Genomic DNA, 20,178 nt, shown 5'->3' on the forward strand with positions numbered 1-20,178 from the left:
CTTTAACAGGCTTGTCTATAATTTTCTTTCTAATCTCCTCTTATCAACTCCTCTTAATCAACTCTTTCCTTCACTTCCTCATGGTGGTACACACCATGTCACCTAACAGCACAGTTATTGCATGTGTACCTGTGATGCTAATTAGTGGACACGCCTTGATTTAACATGTCCCTTTGGTCACATTATTTTCAGGGGTACCATCATTTTTGCCCAGGCCTGTTTAATGAGTTTACTTTTTAAAATAATTCTGTTGAAGCATGGTTCAAAATTAATGTCGGTTTTTCATTTGTTCATTTTCACAGAATATATATATATATATATTTTGTCAGATTCAAGTTATTTCTGTGACCATTGTGAGTTTTTCTTTTATTAACCAAGGGGTACCAACAATTTTGTCCACATGTGTATGTCTTAGTAAGAGAAACATGCGCCATAGCTCATTGCAAAACACTGTCCAGTCTATACCAGTGTATCCAGACCAGGGCACTTACTTGGTTATCTTCTTGGTTTTGAACTTGTCGCTCCATTTCAGCCGAATGAACTCTTCAGAAGGGAGAACCATACCACTGTCAGATTGGGAATCCTGAAGCACATAAGCACAACACTGTTTATCCAATCTGCATATAGTCTCTCAAGTATACTGCAGTCATGCATGTGTTTCACATCTGATCAGTAAATCTAAAATCCTTCTTTTGCTGTATGTGTTCACTGAGAATCGTACTTCTGGGACTTCTCTGTTGAGATCCTCTTCAAAAGTGGCAATGGTTTCAATTCTGGTATTGATGTAGCTACAACAGATGAGAAAATGAGTATTTATAGTTTATGTTTCTACGCATCTCCTTTCTCATTCTCTATCCTTTCCCAGCTGACTGGATAACGATATACCTCGGGCCTCCCTGGTGTGTGTCTCTGTAGTCCGGCTGCTGTACACCACTTTCTCCAGACAGAAACGTTTTCAATGGAATGTAATCCTTCCCATCCTGAATAAAAGAGTAGTTTGATAGTAGGTACAAATTACTTACTATATTTATATAAACTAATATTAAAATATAGTCGTAAGCTAAAAAATAATTTTGCAATTTTTCCACTAAATAATAAGCTTTTGGGTAAAGGGGTTAAACACAGCTCAACACAGCTTAATGTAAAGGGGATGTTTCCATAACAGCGAGTAATCATTGAGGACAGCTTACCTGCTGGACACGGACCTGCAGCAGGTCTCCCAGTGTGCTGACCAGAGCAGTGAACGTGGGTCTGTCGTCAGGGTTTTTTTCCCAGCAGGACAGCATGGTGTTATAGCTGAAAAAGATGTTCCATGTTATTTCCTAAATGGACAATCAAAGGGTGCCACCTTCTTCCCACCTACTTTGTTGTAATTACTTAATAACCGACGCCTACAGAATAGCCTGTAACATTGTCTTTTCACATTCTGGAGGATTCTGTGAATACTCACATTTCGGGGGTGCTGTACTCTGGGGCACGCATTCGAGTTCCTTGTTTTAGCCTGTGGCAAAACTCTTCATCCATGTTAAGTCCTGGATATGGGGATGCTCCTAAATACCACAGAAAACACACACAAATAATAAGTAACTGAAAGATAGGAGACGATGTAGGAGACTGTTTTATAAGAGTAGCAGCACTCATTAACTGTATGAATGCAAACATTAATATTGTCTGCTAAAGTTATATAAGCTACTGTATATATGTGTACAATATCATGATATTAATTGTTATTAATGCTCCCAGCATCAACACATCATGAAAATCTAGCAGGCATCTAGCATGAAAATTGATGGCTGAGATTCACTTCTTAGAGCATGAAAAAACATTTGAGTAGGATGATGCTGTGCAAATCACTGATACCAAGTGAGAAGATCTCCCAAAGCAGAACTCCAAAGGACCAGACGTCACTCTGAGTGGTGAAAACCTTGTCAAAGATTGATTCTGGGGACATCCATTTCAGTGGCAAGCGAGCCTACAATGCAAAGCATGATGTAAATGGCCACTTAAGTAAATAGTACTATTCTTCTTCACTCTATATTCTGTTTTGCAGGAGAAGCGAACCCAGGCCTGTACTCACGTCCCCCTTGCGTACGTAGTCAGGGTCTCTGTAAAGATCTCGAGCCAGGCCAAAATCACATATTTTTACTACATTGTTTTCAGACAACAAGATGTTTCGGGCAGCAAGGTCTCGATGTATACACTGGTAAACACAGACACACAAAAGCATACACAATTTAAAACACAAAACATACATTTGAAGTCTGAAATATACCAGTAAAATCTTTGAACACACTTAGTCACAGAAGAGTTTTCCATATTTTAGCATAAAAGCAACAACCTCCACTCCTCCAAGTAACAGAAATAATTACACAGCGACCAAAAAGAGGTAAACTAATAAAACCTACCTACAACTACAGCTTCACACAAGACACACAAATTTAATAGTCGAATCAAATACTATATATGAGTGAATGAATGACAGACCATGTTTAGCACTACACTGTTGAGAGTAGGAACAAAAAGTTCAGAGGGCAGAAGCTGGGGACATCAGACCCCCTGTGTTGACAACTGGTCCAAAGAATTTGTTGGAGCCAGTCGTTTAAAATGACGCCTCACCACTGCATAATTCATTTGCAGTCAGTTGAAAAAAACTAAATTTGTCGTTTGTCACACTCTTTCTGTATTGCTTGCCACTTGTTGCTAAATCGCGACTGCAAATAGTGTACTCACCCCATAGGAAATGACTGGTCGCTTATCGCTCTGTTGTCTGCTAGTGTGAATGCAGGGTTAGATAGTGATGGTTTTGGTGTAAATGCAAGGATATATTTTAGGCTTAAATTAATTAGACTTAATGGACTATTAACTGTGTTTTGTGACATTTTCTGAAAGCTCTTAATTTCTTATTTATTGAAGTGAGTTGTATCGTGGCAGAGCCTTCAGAAAGTAGGTTGAGTCTGGGAAGGGATTTAAAAGATCTACACAGTGATACTGTTCAAGCGCCCACAGAAACAAACACACACAAATAGTCTACCTTGCGTGAGGCGAGGAACTCCATGCCTCTGGCAACCTGGAAGCTATAGGAAATCAGATCCTCTAGCAGCAGTGGAGTGTTAGAGGTGGAGCAAGAGTCTATGAGGGGAAATAGGCAGTTAATCTTCAATGAACTTCTTATTTTCACTAATGTAAGGGATATACTGTAATATTCTCACCACTGTCCTCCCCAAAGCCTTCACCTTTCTCTTCACAGCTAGGGTCCCTATGGCAACTACACACAGTGTCCACATGGCTCTCGTTGTCTTCTTCCTTTCCACTATCCTCTCCTCCACTCACCTGTGACAGACCATCACATAAACATAATAAAAACATCTGGGAGCATGAATAGTGCATTATTAGTGTTGGTGGACAGCAAAACGACAGAGCGAGAGAGAGAGAGAGATAAAAAGGGGCCTTTTTTATGGAGGTACTGTGGGTGAGGAGATAGCAGAACAGAAGTGAAACACGGTCGAGCTGAAAACAGAGGTGTTTGTGGTCAACAGAAAGCGAGGCATTTCAGAGGGAAATGAGAACAGGATGTAAAAAAACACACACACTAAAAAACAGACCCAGTTAGGTCCCTCTGCTCCGTCACTCATTTGTCACTGACAGGTTATATCAGGAAATTATATAGGAAGAATGTAATGAACAGTGCAGCAAGATACAGAAGTGAGCCATGTGTGCCTGAATGAGAACAGAGAGAAATGTTTAAAAAGGAGTGCTGGCATGTGTGATAATGGAAGCATTAACTCTTAAAGAACAAACCCTGTTCAACACAAACACGTCCCGCTTGCTCTTAAGGTATGCAGATAGGTTGCCATACTTGCAGTACTCCACTATGACCATCAGAGGACCTGAGAGGCACAAAAATTACTTCTCTACACAACATTGAAGAATTTAGTTATTTTCTACACTGATGCGCTGTTTCACTTTACTAGACTGTCAACAAAAGCAAAGTATTTTTAGTATTTACAGTATATGGCATCTAACAAGTGGAGACACTTGACACTGTAGTAAATAATTTAGCTTTCTTCCAATTTGGACCCACTCGTTCGTAACTACCCCTAGCGCTAGCAATGCTCCTGACTCTAGGATATATGCAAAGCCAGACACCACCTCTTTTCGAACTGCTGCTGATGTGGCATCGCCAGGCAGCTGACAGGTATGGAGGGGTGCCCAGCTCCGCCACACCAGCTAAGAGACAGTGCCAGCCAACGTCGCTTTAAAAGTGATGAAGGGAGAGAGCACAGCCAGTCGGGAGTTAAACTTGTGTGGTACAGTGGCCGCTGAGCCACTTGCACCCCATTTTTCATTCTTAACTATTCTGATGAATTATTATCTGATAAAAAAGATCTGAGGCAATTAATAGTTAACAAAAACTAATACTAACTGACTAACTGACATCAAAATACTGTTCAGCATGTTTGACTGTGTATAAAACACAGAACAGAAACACACACCTCCAGGTCTGGTGCAGGCGCCAAGCAGATTGACCACGTTTAGGTGATGTCCGATATGGTTGAGAATCTTGAGCTCGGTCATTAGGGCCTTGTGCTCGCTAGGTGTGGCGCCCTCTGTTGGAGCACCAAAGAATGTCAGCTTTCTGGCTTTCCAATGACTTTACTTTATCAAGAGTTTAAAATCGTCTTCATTGATACAGAGAGTGTTTAGTGTAATGATTGCTTAACCATTTGGGAATCTTTGTGCCAATAGGCTTTTAGGAAATCCAGCCCAGTTCTTGTCCCAAAGAATTACATGTGTGTGGTCACTTGTCCCCATTTTTTTAATATTATTGATCATGAGGGTTATTATGTCAACTGGTAATGTGGTACTGCAATTCACAAGTTCACAATTTTTCTGATCTTATACATATACAAACCTATACCAACAAACGTCCTATACCACCTAGTAATATACATGTTTGCAATCTTCCACAATTTAACATTCTGATTCCTATGTCAAAATTATAAAGATTATTTCAAAAGGTATTTGTTGTCATTGGTATTTTGGAATTTGTGTGTGAATACCTTTTAGCATTTTAACTGCCACAGTGGTACAATTGGTCAGGTTTGTAATGCCAAAAGCTGAAGCCTGCATGACCTTTCCGAATGCGCCTCGTCCCAATGGCTTCTCTGAAAATATATATCAGCATTTATCATCATGGTCAGAAGTTTACATACACTTATCATGGACATGAATGTCATGGTAGTATAGGGCTTTAAGAGTAGAGTAAGTGATTTAATCATTTAACATGTAACTTTTTAATAAACAAAGACAAAAAAAAAAAACACATCTACCTAGCTGAAGTCGCTCCCGAGGGAACTCCCACTTGTCAGGGTCATACTGTAGCCTGTCACAGTGTTCGTCCAGAGGCCCTTCCCCTGGGTGTAAGATGATTGGCAGGTACTCGGTTTTACCATTCACAGAGCTTGGCTGAGAAGGACATACATCATGTAATATAATCAATGGAGTGCATTTGGGCTTATGAATGAAGGCTTATGCATGTAGTCTGTGGCAGCTCTCACATGACTGGCTCTCACCTGTTTGAGTTTTCGGATCAGGAGGGTTAAGAGCAGCCAGAAAAGAGTGGCCACCACACAAGTGCAGGCCAGCGTGGGAATCTCTAGAGAGAAAGACTCTGCAGAGTCTACAAAACACACAGCTCAGTTTCAGCAGAAGGGTAAATGTGTCACATAGGCTAAACATGTCATTTAAAAGTCACACATCATAGTGTGAACACAAACAGTATTGTTGTAGGTATTATGTGCACAAAAGAATAAAGTGTGATAAAATAACTGCTGGGCTAAAAGGTATTTTTGACATTATATAAAGAAAAATGTGAAAAGAGTATTGTATTGTAGGTAATCAATTCTTCCTAGGAATGGTCTTGCAGCCACTGGCTTGTATTTAAGCATTTGCTTAGTGAATAAATGTAAAAGTTAACATAATTTGAAGGGCTCAGTCCTCTCTCCTGTCTGTGCTGTCAATATTGCCCACAGGGGGGGGCTCTTATCTCATTACTGCTCTTCTCTGTCCACTTCAACAGATAGTCAATGACTCTGGTCAAAAGCAAATGCACTTCGCTCTCTCTGTTTTCAAAGATGTAGAAATAGCTATATACGGGTTGCAAACCAGAGACTTTCCGTAGGAAATCAAAAAGGGAGACAGCTTCCTTCCTGACCCATCAGAACACAACAACACAAGAGGCATCCGTTAGAGAGTGTATGAGAAAGAGAGAGAGAGAGAAAGAGAGAGACTAACTGCAATTAATCTCACTCATCCACCTACTTAGAACTGTATCACTAATAGGGTGGAGTAGGTGAGAGTAAGTCCAAACATAAGTGGGAAAACTTTTACATCAAACAGTGAACAAATACCCTACAGATATCTGTAAGCCAAATAGAAAGTGCTGTGACTTCACAATTTTGCACTGATAAATTGTGGCGTCTCAAATCACAGTGATCTGATAACCCATAAAATCTAGACATGCTTCTGTCCATATATAATATTATAGAAACCTAAGCAGACAGCTTTGCTGACATCTTTGGAACAAATGGCTGTTAAAATGTGAGCATAGTAATATACATCAATATAAACGTCCAAACTCTCCCAGTATGTTGGCAAGTAGAACTACCACTTCTTTTTTTATGTCTAATATTATTTTTTTCAAAAATATGGCTTACTTTTTCTACACACTTTCTGGTTTCACCATCTCAGACTCTTGTCTAGAGATTTTTTTTACAAGCAGAGTGGTACAGTTACATTACAGCTAAAAGCTGCAGTCAGTCCAGTTCCTAAGAAATCTGGTTTAGAGCCAATACCGTTCCAGAGTTACAGTCCCATGTGGCTTTAAATAATCTTTACAAACCTTTCCAATCTCTAACAAATGTCCTTCTTATCTCTTCTGACTGTGTGGCCTTGGCTGTTTTTCTTTATAATTTTAGTTCAGTATACTTGTATAAATCCTTATGTCATTTACAATGGATGCCTTTATGTCAAATCTGAAAAACTTTCTTTTATTCTCAGGCTTTTTTCTCCTAAATGGTGTAATAGCTCTTTGTCTAGTTGCAGATAATAGTCACATATTCTAATGTTATTAAGTTGATTTATTTACTCTACTTATTTATTTGCTCTATTTTTTAGGTAATAGTGTGTCTTCATATCTTTGTTTATTTTCTGTTGTTTATTAATTGTACTGTACTAATTGTAATTTAATTGTTACAGTTGCAATCAAAATAATTCCAGACACATTGAAAATTAGTTTTATGAGCAAAATGTGCAACATTTGAGCTGTTTGCAATAAACCAGTTAAACAAGACCAATTTAAACATCTCAACACAACTAATAGAACAAGTGCTCTCTCCAGATTCAACAAATGACACTTTTAATGACTGCAGTCTCAGAATTAATCAACCCCTTCATGACAAACTTCTTTAGCATTGAGTAGAGTTTTGCTGTTCTGACCTACTGCAAATGTGATGCATAGCCAGTTTACTAATATTATTGGGTTTGCTGCAACCACCTTCTTCTTGTTCTTATTTTATTGCTATACTTACTCTCAACTGAAACGTAAGCAGAGCTCTCCACAGATCCTTTTTCATTGGTAGCTTCACAAGTATACAGCCCTTGATCCTCAACAGTGATTCTGTCAATGTGAAGTGTACCCTCTTCTGGGGCCAGCATGATACCTGAAGAAGAATTCATGTTTCATGCCATGCATTTTTTATGTCCATGCAATTTATAAATAAGTGAGATAATAATGGTGAAAATAACCCAACTAAATCAAACTGTAAAAGTGAAATTTGAGATTTTATGATGCATTGAATCTGAAAATACTGGAACAGATCAAACTGTCATGATGTCACATATTTATAACCCATGGCTTACACAACAATAAGAAAACATTTCTGTCTCACCAGACATCTGCTGAAGTCTCCTTTGGTTCTTGTACCATGTGACAAGTGGTTGCGGGACCCCATGGGCTGGGCAGTGGAGTGTGACAGAGCTGCTCACATTTACACTACAATCGCTAAGGTTCTGCAGCAGCACTGGAGCCTCCAGTACTGCAGGGGGAGACAAAACATCACACGGCTCCACTACTACAGCCACATTATGTCATTTACTTTTAAATAGCATATCCACCAATTCAATCTACATATCACAGTTATGTCCCTAGAGAGGAGGTCACAAAAGCCAGTTAGCGAAAGAGTGTGTTTAAACAAGGCACTGACTGATTTGTGTAGCAGAAAAGGCTGCTATGGGCACAGACATACAAATAGAGGGCTAGCTATATTTCTTTCAGTGCTAATTGTGACCTACTGGAGCCCTGCCATTAGTCACAACTTTCTGTTTATTTTAGTGTCACATTTTGCCATGAGTTGACTAAACTGCCACTTCCGTAGCAGCTGGCTAAGGACCATCTGGCATTGCTATACCAAGGGCTACCATTTTTGTACATAACAGCAGTGAAAATAATAAGGTTTTATTAAGGTTTTACTTTAATCATGATGTGAGCAATGTTTTTTCCTTTTTTAGTTTATGTTTACTTGGATCATTTTGTTACACTGCGCCAAATACTAGCAGGCAAGGGCATTTAAAAAAAAAAAAAGCCTAATGACGAGCTGATTGTTGTTCCGAATATTTTCCCCCCGGACACAATTGATTATTGTCTCTTTCCTTGCTCAATGACAGTTGCTGATTGGCTGATTGTTCTAGGCCCATGTGAAGTGCAGTGTAGATGGGGCACAGTGGGAAGTAGTATTGTGTGCTCTTCCTCCTATCCAGCTCCCATTCCCACGTGAAAGAGGTGCTGCGTCGCACAGCCTTGGAGGGAGGGATTGCAGGAAGCTTAAGGGTTTGGTTCCCAAGGACCCCTCTCTTTCTCTTTCTTTTCTTCTTGTTCTATTTTTTCTTTCCTTCTTTCTCCCCCACACTCCCCACGCTGCTCTCTCTATAGATCGTATTTGTGTGTGTCTGTTAGTACATCCTTTTGTGACTCATAGAGGATATCATACAGGAGTGTTCCTCTGTGTGAGGTGTGTGCGTTTCAAAGTCTTCTAAATAGCTGAATGTTTCCTTGTCAGCTTTGTCTAGAACACAGACTGATGCAAAAGGGTGTTGTGTATAAAGGAACTTGGAAGTCAAATGAAACTGTTTTTTAGTTGATCAATTTCAGTGAGAAATGAAGTTTTCTCTTAAATGTTTAAGACACGTTTGGTCTGGAGTTTGGTTCATTCATTTATTGATTCAGGCTTGAAGATATTGCAACTGTATTTATCTGTATGACATACGTTTGCCCGTTTATAGATAGTAGTATGTCAACAGAATCACCCTCAAATGTGAAATGATTTAGGCATTTAGCAAGCATAACCACATTTGGATGTGTCTTGATTAATCAACTATATGGGTTAAAGGAAAAAAACGTGTAAAATGTGCTCTGTTAAAAAGCACACCAAGACTTTTGAGCTCAGTGAGCCAAAGCACACACCTGTAACTTTCACCAGTGTGTCCAGGTGAATGTGTTCTCCTGTGAGCAGGTGTGAGGCGAAGCAGCGGTACGTCCCAGAGTTCTGTGCCGTTAGATTCCTCAGCAGCAGGCGCAAAGTGAGAGAAAACTCTTCTTCCGTCAGCTCTCCACCTAAAAATGGACCACCCATCGGCACTGTGGAGCTATTGGTCACTCTGTACCATGACATATTTGAATACAGGTGCTTATTGGCTACACAGGACAGGTGAATGTCAGCCCCCTCTCTTGGTTTGCTGTTCAAAGAAACGCTGAAGCCTCCTGGGACGTCTGTGATTGGTAGGATGGAAAAGAAGGCGTTTTAGAGCGTGCTCCAGCACTCGTACAAACACTATAAATCCTCTGAAAAAGAGCACAAATGCTGCAGAGAACACGGACCCTTAACTGGGACATAAACAAAAGAACGGCAGCATAATAATATGCACTTTGGAGTGCTGATCAAGCTTGATCTTTTTTTTTGTTTAAAACCTTTGATGACAATGTTGAATAGCTATTGTCAGTAGAAGTAGCAGGAGTGCCCCCCACGAAAGACCTTTTATTTACTTTAGCTATTTAAAATTTCCCGTGGAAACTGCTCGAGGTTTTCCTGATGGAAGATAATGTTTATCTTTCCTGAACACCACCAGGACTCTCCAAATAAAGCATGTTAGGCGGCATGGGGAAGCCGGCTGATAAGCGCCACAGGTTCCTGTTAAAACTGCCACCCAACCACCACGTAACTATAGCAACAACCCTCACGTCCCGTCACATCCACTGTGGCTAATTTTACTGTGATTCAAAAGAGATCCCCGAATTAAGATATGGGGAGGGGGGGTTCAGGCATGCAAAAGCAATCAAATAGCCATTGCTTTTTATAAATTTTACAGTGACATGCAAAAGTTTGGGTACCCTGGTCAAAATTTCAGTTACTGTGTGATTTCCAAAATTCAAAGGATAACAATGATAAATTCTTTATTGTATTTTATTATTATTATTTAAAATTATTTATTTTAGCAAAAAACTTTTTTAGCCATCATTTAAAGTTTCAATAGGTTATTGAAGGTTAATATAATATAGGTTAATATCACATGCATTCCTCTATCCATACATTTGATGATGTTTAGGAACTTCTGCACACTTTTAATCTCTAAACATAACTTTGCTCCTTGGCTCACCATTGCAAAAAAAAAGCTTACCAGTCAGCAGGAATGCATGCATCAAAATGCATCAGCTTGGTTTTTATTTGAATATTCTGATGCTGATTTGTGGTGCAGAGGAAGGTAGGGGTTTTCTTCTAATGGCTCTTCCATGATAATTATATTTTGGCAGTAGAACAGTGCACCACCTCTTCTATGTCTGCTAAATCCTTTAGCAAGTATTTTGCATTACAAACCAAGAAAACAGGCTGACTACTTATAGTCTTCTCCTGCTTTATGGACTTCAAGGAGTGCCAGGTAGTTGCTTGAAAATAACGATTCATCTGTAACTTTATGGCTTTTGGAGTTCCATTAATCTACTCACTTAACTATTTACAGCAACAGACATTTTGCCTATCTGTGCCTTAGGATGAAAAAGTATCCTTCTTGCTATGTAATGGCATTTTAGTGTATCTGCTGTAAAAGTAACAGTAAGTGTTTAATTCAATAGAGAGGGAAGTTAAATGTACCTGTAACATAGAAACGGATGTCCAGTTCATCCCTGCCCATGGAGTTGGAAGCGACACAGCGATAGATGCCAGATACTAGCGCCTTGGCTACTGTTAAAACACTTACAGTCTGAAAGCACACACACAAACATATGCGCTTTTACCCCTTCCACAGCCAACACTGTTCACAGTTCATTAGACAGTGGCTGCTCAAAAAGTAGAGCCAGAATAGTCTAATGAATATATTGGTCAATCTAGAACAAAAACAGAACCCATTCAATTTAGCTACACATTTTCTCTCAGTAAATAATTTCAGCACAATATTATATACAATATTAAATACATAAATATTAGAATAAAACTTACCATTTAAGAAATATACAATGACAATAACATTATTGGCATCCTAAACAAATTCTGAGGTAAATAAAACATTTTGGCCCACATATTTTCATAAGTTTCATAAGTCATCAAATCTTTGTTTAGAGGCCTAGATAAAGATACAGATGAGATTAGTACATAAGTTTAAGATAAGTGATGAAGACCGATTCTAAACCCTGTGCTGCAGGAAGGTTGCACAGCAAGTTCTCTGTGTATTAAACACAACCATTCTAGGAAAGTAATTACAAATATGAAAATTAGTTACTACATTTTGATTTTTGTGACAGTGATTTTAGAAGTACTGTTTATGTTGGATTATTTTGCAACCATAATGAACTGCTACCAAATAGGATACCACATCATACACAGACTAAATCATCTACCACTAAGTTAAAGCAAAAACTCTGCTGAAGTACAAGAGGAAAGTGAATAATGAGTTTGACGGGAAACTGTGTCCGGACTGTTTGTGCCTTGACAACGATTCAGTTACACAGTTAATAAAAAAAGACCCACCTCACTGTTTCCCAACCACTAAATAAAGAGACAATTGGTTGAATCATACTACTCATTCTCTGGCTTTAAAATGCCTTTGTGTACCATATATACAAAAAAAGCACAGTATTCCTTCCCCTGTCTCTGCATCCTTGCTTTTGCCCACAAGCATTCATCAAAACCTCTCCCCGCCTACACGTCCACCCGTTGGTCAGCTCACCTTATTCTTTCCTTGCAGCACTTCCTGTCTGTTGCTGATGCTCAGGATAGGGTTGTGGGTGGACGTGACTGCTGTCCGCTCGCCTACCGCCAACCAGGAGGAGGAAACCAGCCCACATCTTAGAGCCAAAGACAGAAAGAGACAGAGAAAGAGGAAGAGAGAGGGACAGGCTTTAGTCCAGCTGTGTTTATCATAGTGATGTCATGTCACACAGGTGTGTGACACAGCTGCAGCAACAGAAGGGAATACCGGAAACGTCCCATCACCACCACCAGTCCCTTGGGAATTGCAGTTCATCGTTAACATAGTTACAGCCTCATTGCCAAAGAGTCTCAATGTTGTAGGTAATTCCTATGCTGATTTGGAATGCTCTCAGTAGTTCATGTGGTCGTGAAGGTGCATGTGGCTTTCTGCGTACGTGTGTGTACAATCAGGACACTGTGTGTCCTAAAAGTGGCCTTGTTCTGTAATTAGCAGCGTCCACTGCTAAGACTGTTTCTGCTGTCTCCGGTGAGTAAACTTCCTCTCCTTCCTAAATCATCCCCCATCAACAGTTCCGCATTCCCTTAAACTCAGCTCTTAGCCTATGCCAAACATCTTGTGTTTCTGGAAGGCAGTGATATTCAACTCTGGTCCTGGAGGGCCACACTTTGATGATGTTCCTACATGAACACAACTACTGAACCTGGTAAGACTGGTGAGTTGGATCGGGTGTGCTTAATTTATTTGATTCACATGAGCAACTTATTGTCAAAAGTTAAACTGAAAGACAAACAATTGTGTTGATGTTATATGTTTTATTAATGTGGAAGTACACATTTCAATTAGCACAGTTCAATGCAAGAAAACCACCAAACTGTGTTGGACTGCAGAGATGAGTACACCTGCTCTAAGGATCTATCTGCTAAAGTGCACAATTCTATTACCAAAGGCTTTTCCAATTAGTTTGGTAAGATCAGGTGTTAGATCATGAGGTATAATGCTAAACACTGCAGAGTTGTGGCACTCCAGGACGGGAAATCCTTGGTGGCGCGTGAGGTTTTTTTTAATGGTATTGAGCATGAATCCGTGAGTGTGTACCCCCCCTCAAAAGCTCGCCCCACCCTTGTCTCCCATTCCTTGCCCCTCCCTGGCTCTGACTCTGTTCTCTCCTTGATTGCTCTTCCTCTTGGCAGAGATAGTGAGTGCCCGTCTCCTGTGCTCCAGTGTCCCACCCTGATCATGACACCAGTACACAGACACACACACATCCATACCACTCTCCCACGCCTCCCAGGAAACACACCCACAAAACACATCATCCACCAACACACATTTGTTTTCCCTTAATCATCCTCAAAGAGATACGCTCATTCACAATTCTCAACCCCTCACACACATATCACAATCTCCCTGTGTGCCTGTGTACAGCATTAAAAACTATCAGGGCAGAAAATAGAATAAAGCAACATCGGGTGCCTATTCTTTTAACCTCTAAATGCATAAAGCTGTAAAACTACTACAAACCAATACTTTGATGAGAGAACAGTTTATTTGGATGAAGGTCAGTAATTAGGAAGAACCTTCCATTAGTGAGAACTTAACATTAACCTTAACACTGACAATTTCCCAAACCAAATAGACCATTTTGTACACATAAATTCAAGCAAATATTTAATAGAAAAAAACAAAAATACATTTGATATAACACAGATTTTAAACAATACATTTGTATCAGCCTTCTTACAATTTGGCAATTACTGGCATTTACCATAAGTAAGTTAGTTGTATAAAATTATTAAATATTAGATTCATATATTACTCATAGAAAATCTGTATAAAAAGGATAAATCACATTGGGAAAGACCCGTAAAGTGAGAAACCTGTTATACACACACACATACACACACATATCGTTACTGTCAAGCAAATACCTTGTATCTCCAATTTTTTAATTTTTGATGTACTTGGAATCTGTCCATGTTTTACATTGTGTCAAATTTCACAATGAATGCACTAATAGAAATTATCCAATCCAACTTGGAATATTTTTGTTTTTACATTGACATCCACTAAAAGTTGAAAAGGTTTTGTCCTCTACTGCAAAGTTGCAATTTTGGAAATAACAATGTTTCTGTGTAACAGTGATGATATGCATCTTTCATACAGTATATACAAACACTCTCACATACACACTCACATACAACCAGACTCACTCAAACAGACATGTTTCAGCACTAAACATTGCAATTGTAATACTCAGCATCACCATGATCAGGCAAAGTTTGAAACAGAGTGACACGGATTGACATGGGGTGACAAAAGTCGTTTATCTCTGACCCATGAAGCCCTACACAGCAGGCGCTCTGGGCCACCTCTAGTATTGTTCTGGATGTAATTGCGAAATTCCAAACTGTGAGCACACGTGTCCACCTCTCCTTCGGCTCACGTTGACATGTTGATCCAGAATATGTCATCGTATATGAACTGAACTCACAGCTTTTGTGGATGTTTGAACTACAAAATAGACAGGCTTGGACTTGAATACAGGTATGGTTCATACATCCATTATAGTACCACTCTAGGACACAAAAAAGCAAAAGCAGCTCCAGAAAAGGTGGTGAGCAGTGTGTTGATGGAATTGCACTTTTCTTCTGGCTCAAAAATGTCAGAGAGAGAAACAGTAAAACAAACAAACAAAAAAATTAGAATAAATTAGAAAGCAGTTCCATGGTATGCAGAAGTGGGGCCCCTTTTGTCCTGACTACTTCTCATCCTCACCCTCACCATGGGAGCAGGGTCATGATGGCATATCCTAGCTTGCACTGCTGCAGGTCCGTCTCGTTAAAGCAGCTGCCACGGAAACAGTCCAGACTCACCCAGCAGGGTGCAATTGGCCTGTAGCTTGATGGAGGTTGCGGGGCTGGTGATAGTGATGATGTTTGTGGCTGAAGGAAGCCACAAGTGGGTTTGGAAGCACTCTGAAATAATGTATGAGTTGGGGTGCAATAGAAAAAGGGGGCAGAGCAGGTGAGAATAGGAGTGGACTCATAATAATTGCCTCCTAGCTGCAGGTGCACCAGGTACTTTTTCTCAGAAGCAGTTGCCGTGGAAACAGTACAGACGCTCTCACCAGGGTGTCAGTGGCCTGTAGGTTGGTTTTGTTGGTGGAGATGTCAGGTTTGGGGGGGAAGTGATGGTGGTAGGGTTTGTGGTTGAAGGGCTGGGTTTTTAGAACTGTATGGGTGGGGGTGCAGTGAAAGGGGGGCCGGAGCGGGGGTTGCTGGAGGTGCTGGTGGGGTAGGGGTTGGGGCGGAGGGGATGAGGGCCTCTCAAGAATAGATCAAGCCCTTGAGGAAGCGGCCTGTGCCACGTTTGAAGACGCAGGGACAATCACGCTGCTGGGAAGCCGCCTCGCGTCGGGGAGGAAGCCAAACAACGAGAGGAAAAGCGCTCTGATTTTCGCACAGGAAGCCTGTCTGCGCCTCCTGCCCGGCTGAGATAAGAGTGCTGCCGTTCCCATGGCCGAGGCGCGGGCCCATCCAAGCGCTCAGGGAGGCCCGTCACGGCCCCCACAGCGCCACTCTCCCTGCGCCTCCTCCGCCTCAGCGTCAGGCCAGCCGCGCCGGGCTGCTACAAAGAATAAGGGCCTCAGTCAGGAGCCTGTGATTAGCTCGCAATAACACTGTCAAACACCATTTTCCCATTCAGCAATGGCATTATGCAAGATACCATTTACCCATTCAAGAAACCATTACAGTATGCATGTTTGGCCAGTCACTATAAACTGAAAAATATAAGAGTTCAAACTACTTGATCCAAATGTGTAAATCGGTTCACAATTATTGTCAAAAACAAACATTAAAAAAAAATTTAAAACATTAAATCTGTGCTCATACTTTTTTATATGCACACATGATGAACACGTAAATTAAGTAAACTGACTGTTTTCTAGGTCTATATTAAATATATTTCTGTGTATTTTAACCACTTAGAAACTTTAAGAAAGACTGAAATGTTAATTTCCCTCTCATGTGTACATTATTTACATATTCAGGTCACTGCCTTTAGTAAATCATGAGTAGTTATTGTATAATAATTATCAAAGTTCAATGGACCTTTTACTACTGGACATATTTTGATCACAATACAAATAAAATAATACAAAAAAAGCAAAAGTCTGAAGGTCCATTCAAAAAAGTGCCTTTTTTCATTGCAATTTCATTTACAGCACTTTTCAGGAAGTGGGATTCAATAGCATGCCCAAAGCATGAGCCAAGACAAAGGTCTCCAGCCACTGCTCTCTCTTGTTGCCATGGCAATGTGATAAGGGGACGTATGATGACTTAAACATGTGGCCAGAAAAGAAGAAAGAGTGTGGGCAGGAGGGGGAGGGGATGCAAATACAGTCCACTAATATGTTCAGTGGTACCTTAGCCTTTTGGACAGGGTAAGATGCAAGAATGAAGGAAATAAGTACAAGTAGCTTGACCCTTGGACCTTTGTTTTGTGTGTGTGTGCTGAATAGGAGAATGGGAGTCTCTCTGCGATGTTCTCTTGTGAATAGTGCTGGCTTGGCTTTTCTCATGAGAATGCTGAATAGTTTGTGTGTCACACATTAGAAAAGGCATGGCAGGATGCGCCTGAGCAATCAGAATAACAAACAAGCCGTATTCTGCACGGGAAGTTCATTAAATCATAGCGTTTGATTTAGAAACCAACAGATCGTGCTTGTAAGCACGGAACTGGCTTCTTTTGAAGTGTTTTTTTCTACGCTTTCAACTCCGGATTACACAGTTCTATGACTGTACCAGGCACACATTCATTCAAATGTGCACACACACACACACACACACACACACACATGTTCATACAAAAATGAATAGATACACATACACACACACACAAACACACACACACATGAAAGGCCTTCTTAACCATCTGTTCTGGAAGCTAAAAGGAAGCCCTGTCTGAACACACGCTGAAATAGACAAAACATGTCTGAGTTCACAAACAAATAGCCGCACACATTAGATACCATTCCTACACACACAAGAACTATGACCTAATACAGTGTGAAATGTGGCTATGGTGTTTACGTTTAACACAGAAATGGCAGCAGGATATTTCACAACGTCAAAAAGCAGTTCTAAGCGGCTTTGCTGACTGTTAATGTGAACCACACATGACAATGGTCTACCTGCTTCTCTGCACGTGTCAGAGAGTAGGATATACAAGAAATCAAGAAATATTTAGTCCACAGCAAGTGTTTGTGCATGTTGTTTCACCTAGGCCACAAATGTGAGATAAGGAGTACTGACCGACCAAGTACATTTAGGATTTCTCTTTTAATTTTGTCTACAAATCTACAAAGGATGAAATTAGTACAGAAAAGAATAAAAATAGCTGATGTGTGCTCTTATTTGTTAGATTTGTAAAGACAATAGAAAATGAAATGCAACTCTCTGGCTTCAGTTTATGATTGTAGAAATTCTGCTTCTAAATATGTGCTGACTAAATGCATGTGACTTCACTGGATCTTATGAGTTTAGATTGATGAGGTACTTACAGGCCTTTAGGAGGGCAGGGTAGCCAGAGCCATGTCATTTGAGGTGGTGGGATTCCATGGGATGTACAGCGGAGGGCTTGCCTGCTGCTCTTTGGGACAGTCTCTAGGTCCTGCACCGCCACTGCTTCTTTTTCTCCAATCCGGGGCTTCACTGTGAGCAGGACCAAAGGGACAGAAACAGTGATCTCAGAACTCATGATCAACATGTGATATATTTATAAACTTCATACATTTCAACATGATTCATGATGAATGGATGTATAGAAACAGTACAAAATTATTTGTTATAAAATCATTTTACATTGACTTTATTTGAAAAGTAAGAAGTTTCTGTGGTTTCTGCATGACAGTGCCCATATGAAGAAACTGCTGCCTACAAATGCTTTATTAAATAACACTAAGGAATCATTCAGGATGGGTAAACAAGCTTACCATTCACCACAAGTGAGAGTGTGAGGTTCTGGTAAAGTCCAAACTTTTGGATGCCAGTAAGCATGGTATAGACCCCTGCATCCTCCTCTGCAACATCTCGAATCACTAGAGAATAGCCGTCCACATGGTAACGTGAACACTGCTCTGCTGCCACCATCCCATCCTTCAGCCTGGACATTAATTGAATAAATGAATTATTTTAAAACCAAAAGTGAATTTTACTCTTCTGTAGATACTGATTGTGACATATCTTTGCGGACACAGTACAGTGCATGCTATACATATATAGAGAATTTTGTTGGGAAGTTTACCATGGGAATTAAGGGGTAATTATTGGTAATTAACGAGAATTAATGAGAATAAAATGGGAATTTTCAAAGCTAAAGTTGGGGAACTTACATTTAATTGGTAAAAATATATTGAAGCATAATATTGGCTATAATAATTAGATGATACCAAAACAGCTGAATAGCAAAGCTACGCCTCAAATCCAAGCACATGGCACATTACACACTGAAGGGCTATTATTTAGTAATTGAATGTAACAGCATTAAAACATTTAAGAAACTATTAAATCAAGGGGGGAATCTCACAATTGCTTGCTATCTGGTAAACCAGAAAAGCTTAATGAGCAATTTAATTTGAGATTAGTTTACCAAGGCTAGCAGGCTAGTAAGACGTTAGCTTACCATGGCTAGCACTGGCTAGCTACCTATATTTTTTCTATTATATATATATATCTATCTATATATATATATATATATATATATATATATATATATATATATATATATATATGTTTGTGAAATTTCTTACCAGATAACCTCAGGATCAGGGAATGCCCGTAATTTGGGGGAAAGGCGGAAGGATTTCTGTCCTGCATAAGCCCGTACTACTGGACCATCTCTGTGCTTTAGCCTGATAAAAGGCTGGTCTGAGGAGTTGAAGACCCACAAGTCAATGACAAATGCATGCAACAAACTACAAGTCTAAAGTTTACTTATTGTAATAGCTTAAAACTTACCATAAACTATGACTGAGGTGTTTGCTTGACGCTTTGCTGGACCACTTGTGACATGGCACGTGTAGACTCCTCTGTCTGCTTTGCGTAGTTTAGGAATTGCGATAACACTATAGAAGACCATGTTGGTTTTGCTCTTGGTAATACGTTTACTGATTGAAGCTGTACTATTGGCCTACAGGCAGAAAGAACATAGAACCATGTACTTTTACTGTCAGGATGGATCATGTCCAAAACGAGTTGTGCAAAATTAAAAATAATTATGTAAAATTATTCTATTATATGCTCTTCTACTGTGGTGGATGCCACTAACCTGCCCAGGGTAGGTCCAGCTGATGGACACTCTGGAGTTCCATTCAGCTGTAACAGTGCAGTTCAAGGCCAGCATCTCTCCCTGGAGAGCCTGAACCAAGCCGGTGTTGTTCAAATACACATCCTGGATCTTATTCACTAGAGACCCCGGGACAAAACAGATTAAACAAAAAGAGTAAATGAAAGAAAAAGTGCACAATTGAAAGGAAAAGTGCCAGAGCATTTCTAGATTACAACAAGCTTAAAGTCTATGAATCATCTGCCGATTCTATTTTAATACCTGGTCTGTGGGTCAAGAACTTGTTGGTATATGTAATCCCATTGATGATGGTTTCACAATAGAAAAGACCAATGTAGAAGTATGTGGGGCTGCGAATAATAAAGCCCTGTCTACTGTTCCAAATGATGTTCCTCTGATCGGTTCCAAGTTTGTGGCCAGGAAACTGCAAAGAACAAAACCAGCATCAACCAACTGAACAAAAAATTGCACCTGATTGTTCTAAACATTCTCCTGAAGTGAAAGTAAATATGAGTCACAGTTTCACAAAGCATTGGTGATACCCAGCTCATACTGCAAAACCTTACAGTTTCA

At 40.0% G+C, this 20,178-nt stretch overlaps 1 protein-coding gene across 4 annotated transcripts in view; it reads right to left on the reverse strand.

Moving 5' to 3' along the window:
* Nucleotides 1-20,178, reverse strand: part of flt1 (fms related receptor tyrosine kinase 1) — a 33,258-nt gene that overhangs the window by 3,172 nt on the left and 9,908 nt on the right. The window contains exons 5-29 of one of the 4 annotated variants that reach the window (XM_072689171.1): nt 19,867-20,029; nt 19,588-19,724; nt 19,278-19,449; nt 19,070-19,187; nt 18,254-18,423; nt 17,822-17,972; nt 12,274-12,391; nt 11,202-11,310; nt 9,521-9,826; nt 7,950-8,096; nt 7,590-7,721; nt 5,574-5,680; nt 5,331-5,466; nt 5,061-5,165; nt 4,494-4,607; nt 3,799-3,887; nt 3,234-3,330; nt 3,032-3,129; nt 2,078-2,200; nt 1,861-1,972; nt 1,451-1,550; nt 1,191-1,296; nt 886-980; nt 722-788; nt 492-583 (exon numbers count right to left, since the gene is read on the reverse strand). In XM_072689171.1, the coding sequence (XP_072545272.1) occupies nt 492-583; nt 722-788; nt 886-980; nt 1,191-1,296; nt 1,451-1,550; nt 1,861-1,972; nt 2,078-2,200; nt 3,032-3,129; nt 3,234-3,330; nt 3,799-3,887; nt 4,494-4,607; nt 5,061-5,165; nt 5,331-5,466; nt 5,574-5,680; nt 7,590-7,721; nt 7,950-8,096; nt 9,521-9,826; nt 11,202-11,310; nt 12,274-12,391; nt 17,822-17,972; nt 18,254-18,423; nt 19,070-19,187; nt 19,278-19,449; nt 19,588-19,724; nt 19,867-20,029 (3,164 nt within the window). Of the gene's footprint in view, nt 1-491; nt 584-721; nt 789-885; nt 981-1,190; nt 1,297-1,450; nt 1,551-1,860; nt 1,973-2,077; nt 2,201-3,031; nt 3,130-3,209; nt 3,331-3,798; nt 3,888-4,493; nt 4,608-5,060; nt 5,166-5,330; nt 5,467-5,573; nt 5,681-7,589; nt 7,722-7,949; nt 8,097-9,520; nt 9,827-11,201; nt 11,311-12,273; nt 12,392-13,785; nt 15,886-17,821; nt 17,973-18,253; nt 18,424-19,069; nt 19,188-19,277; nt 19,450-19,587; nt 19,725-19,866; nt 20,030-20,178 lie in introns of those variants that run through there. The other 3 variants (XM_072689162.1, XM_072689180.1, XM_072689190.1) reach the window with 3 other exon arrangements.

The sequence above is a fragment of the Salminus brasiliensis genome, chromosome 1 (assembly GCF_030463535.1).
Source record: "Salminus brasiliensis chromosome 1, fSalBra1.hap2, whole genome shotgun sequence".
Lineage (NCBI taxonomy): Eukaryota > Metazoa > Chordata > Actinopteri > Characiformes > Bryconidae > Salminus > Salminus brasiliensis.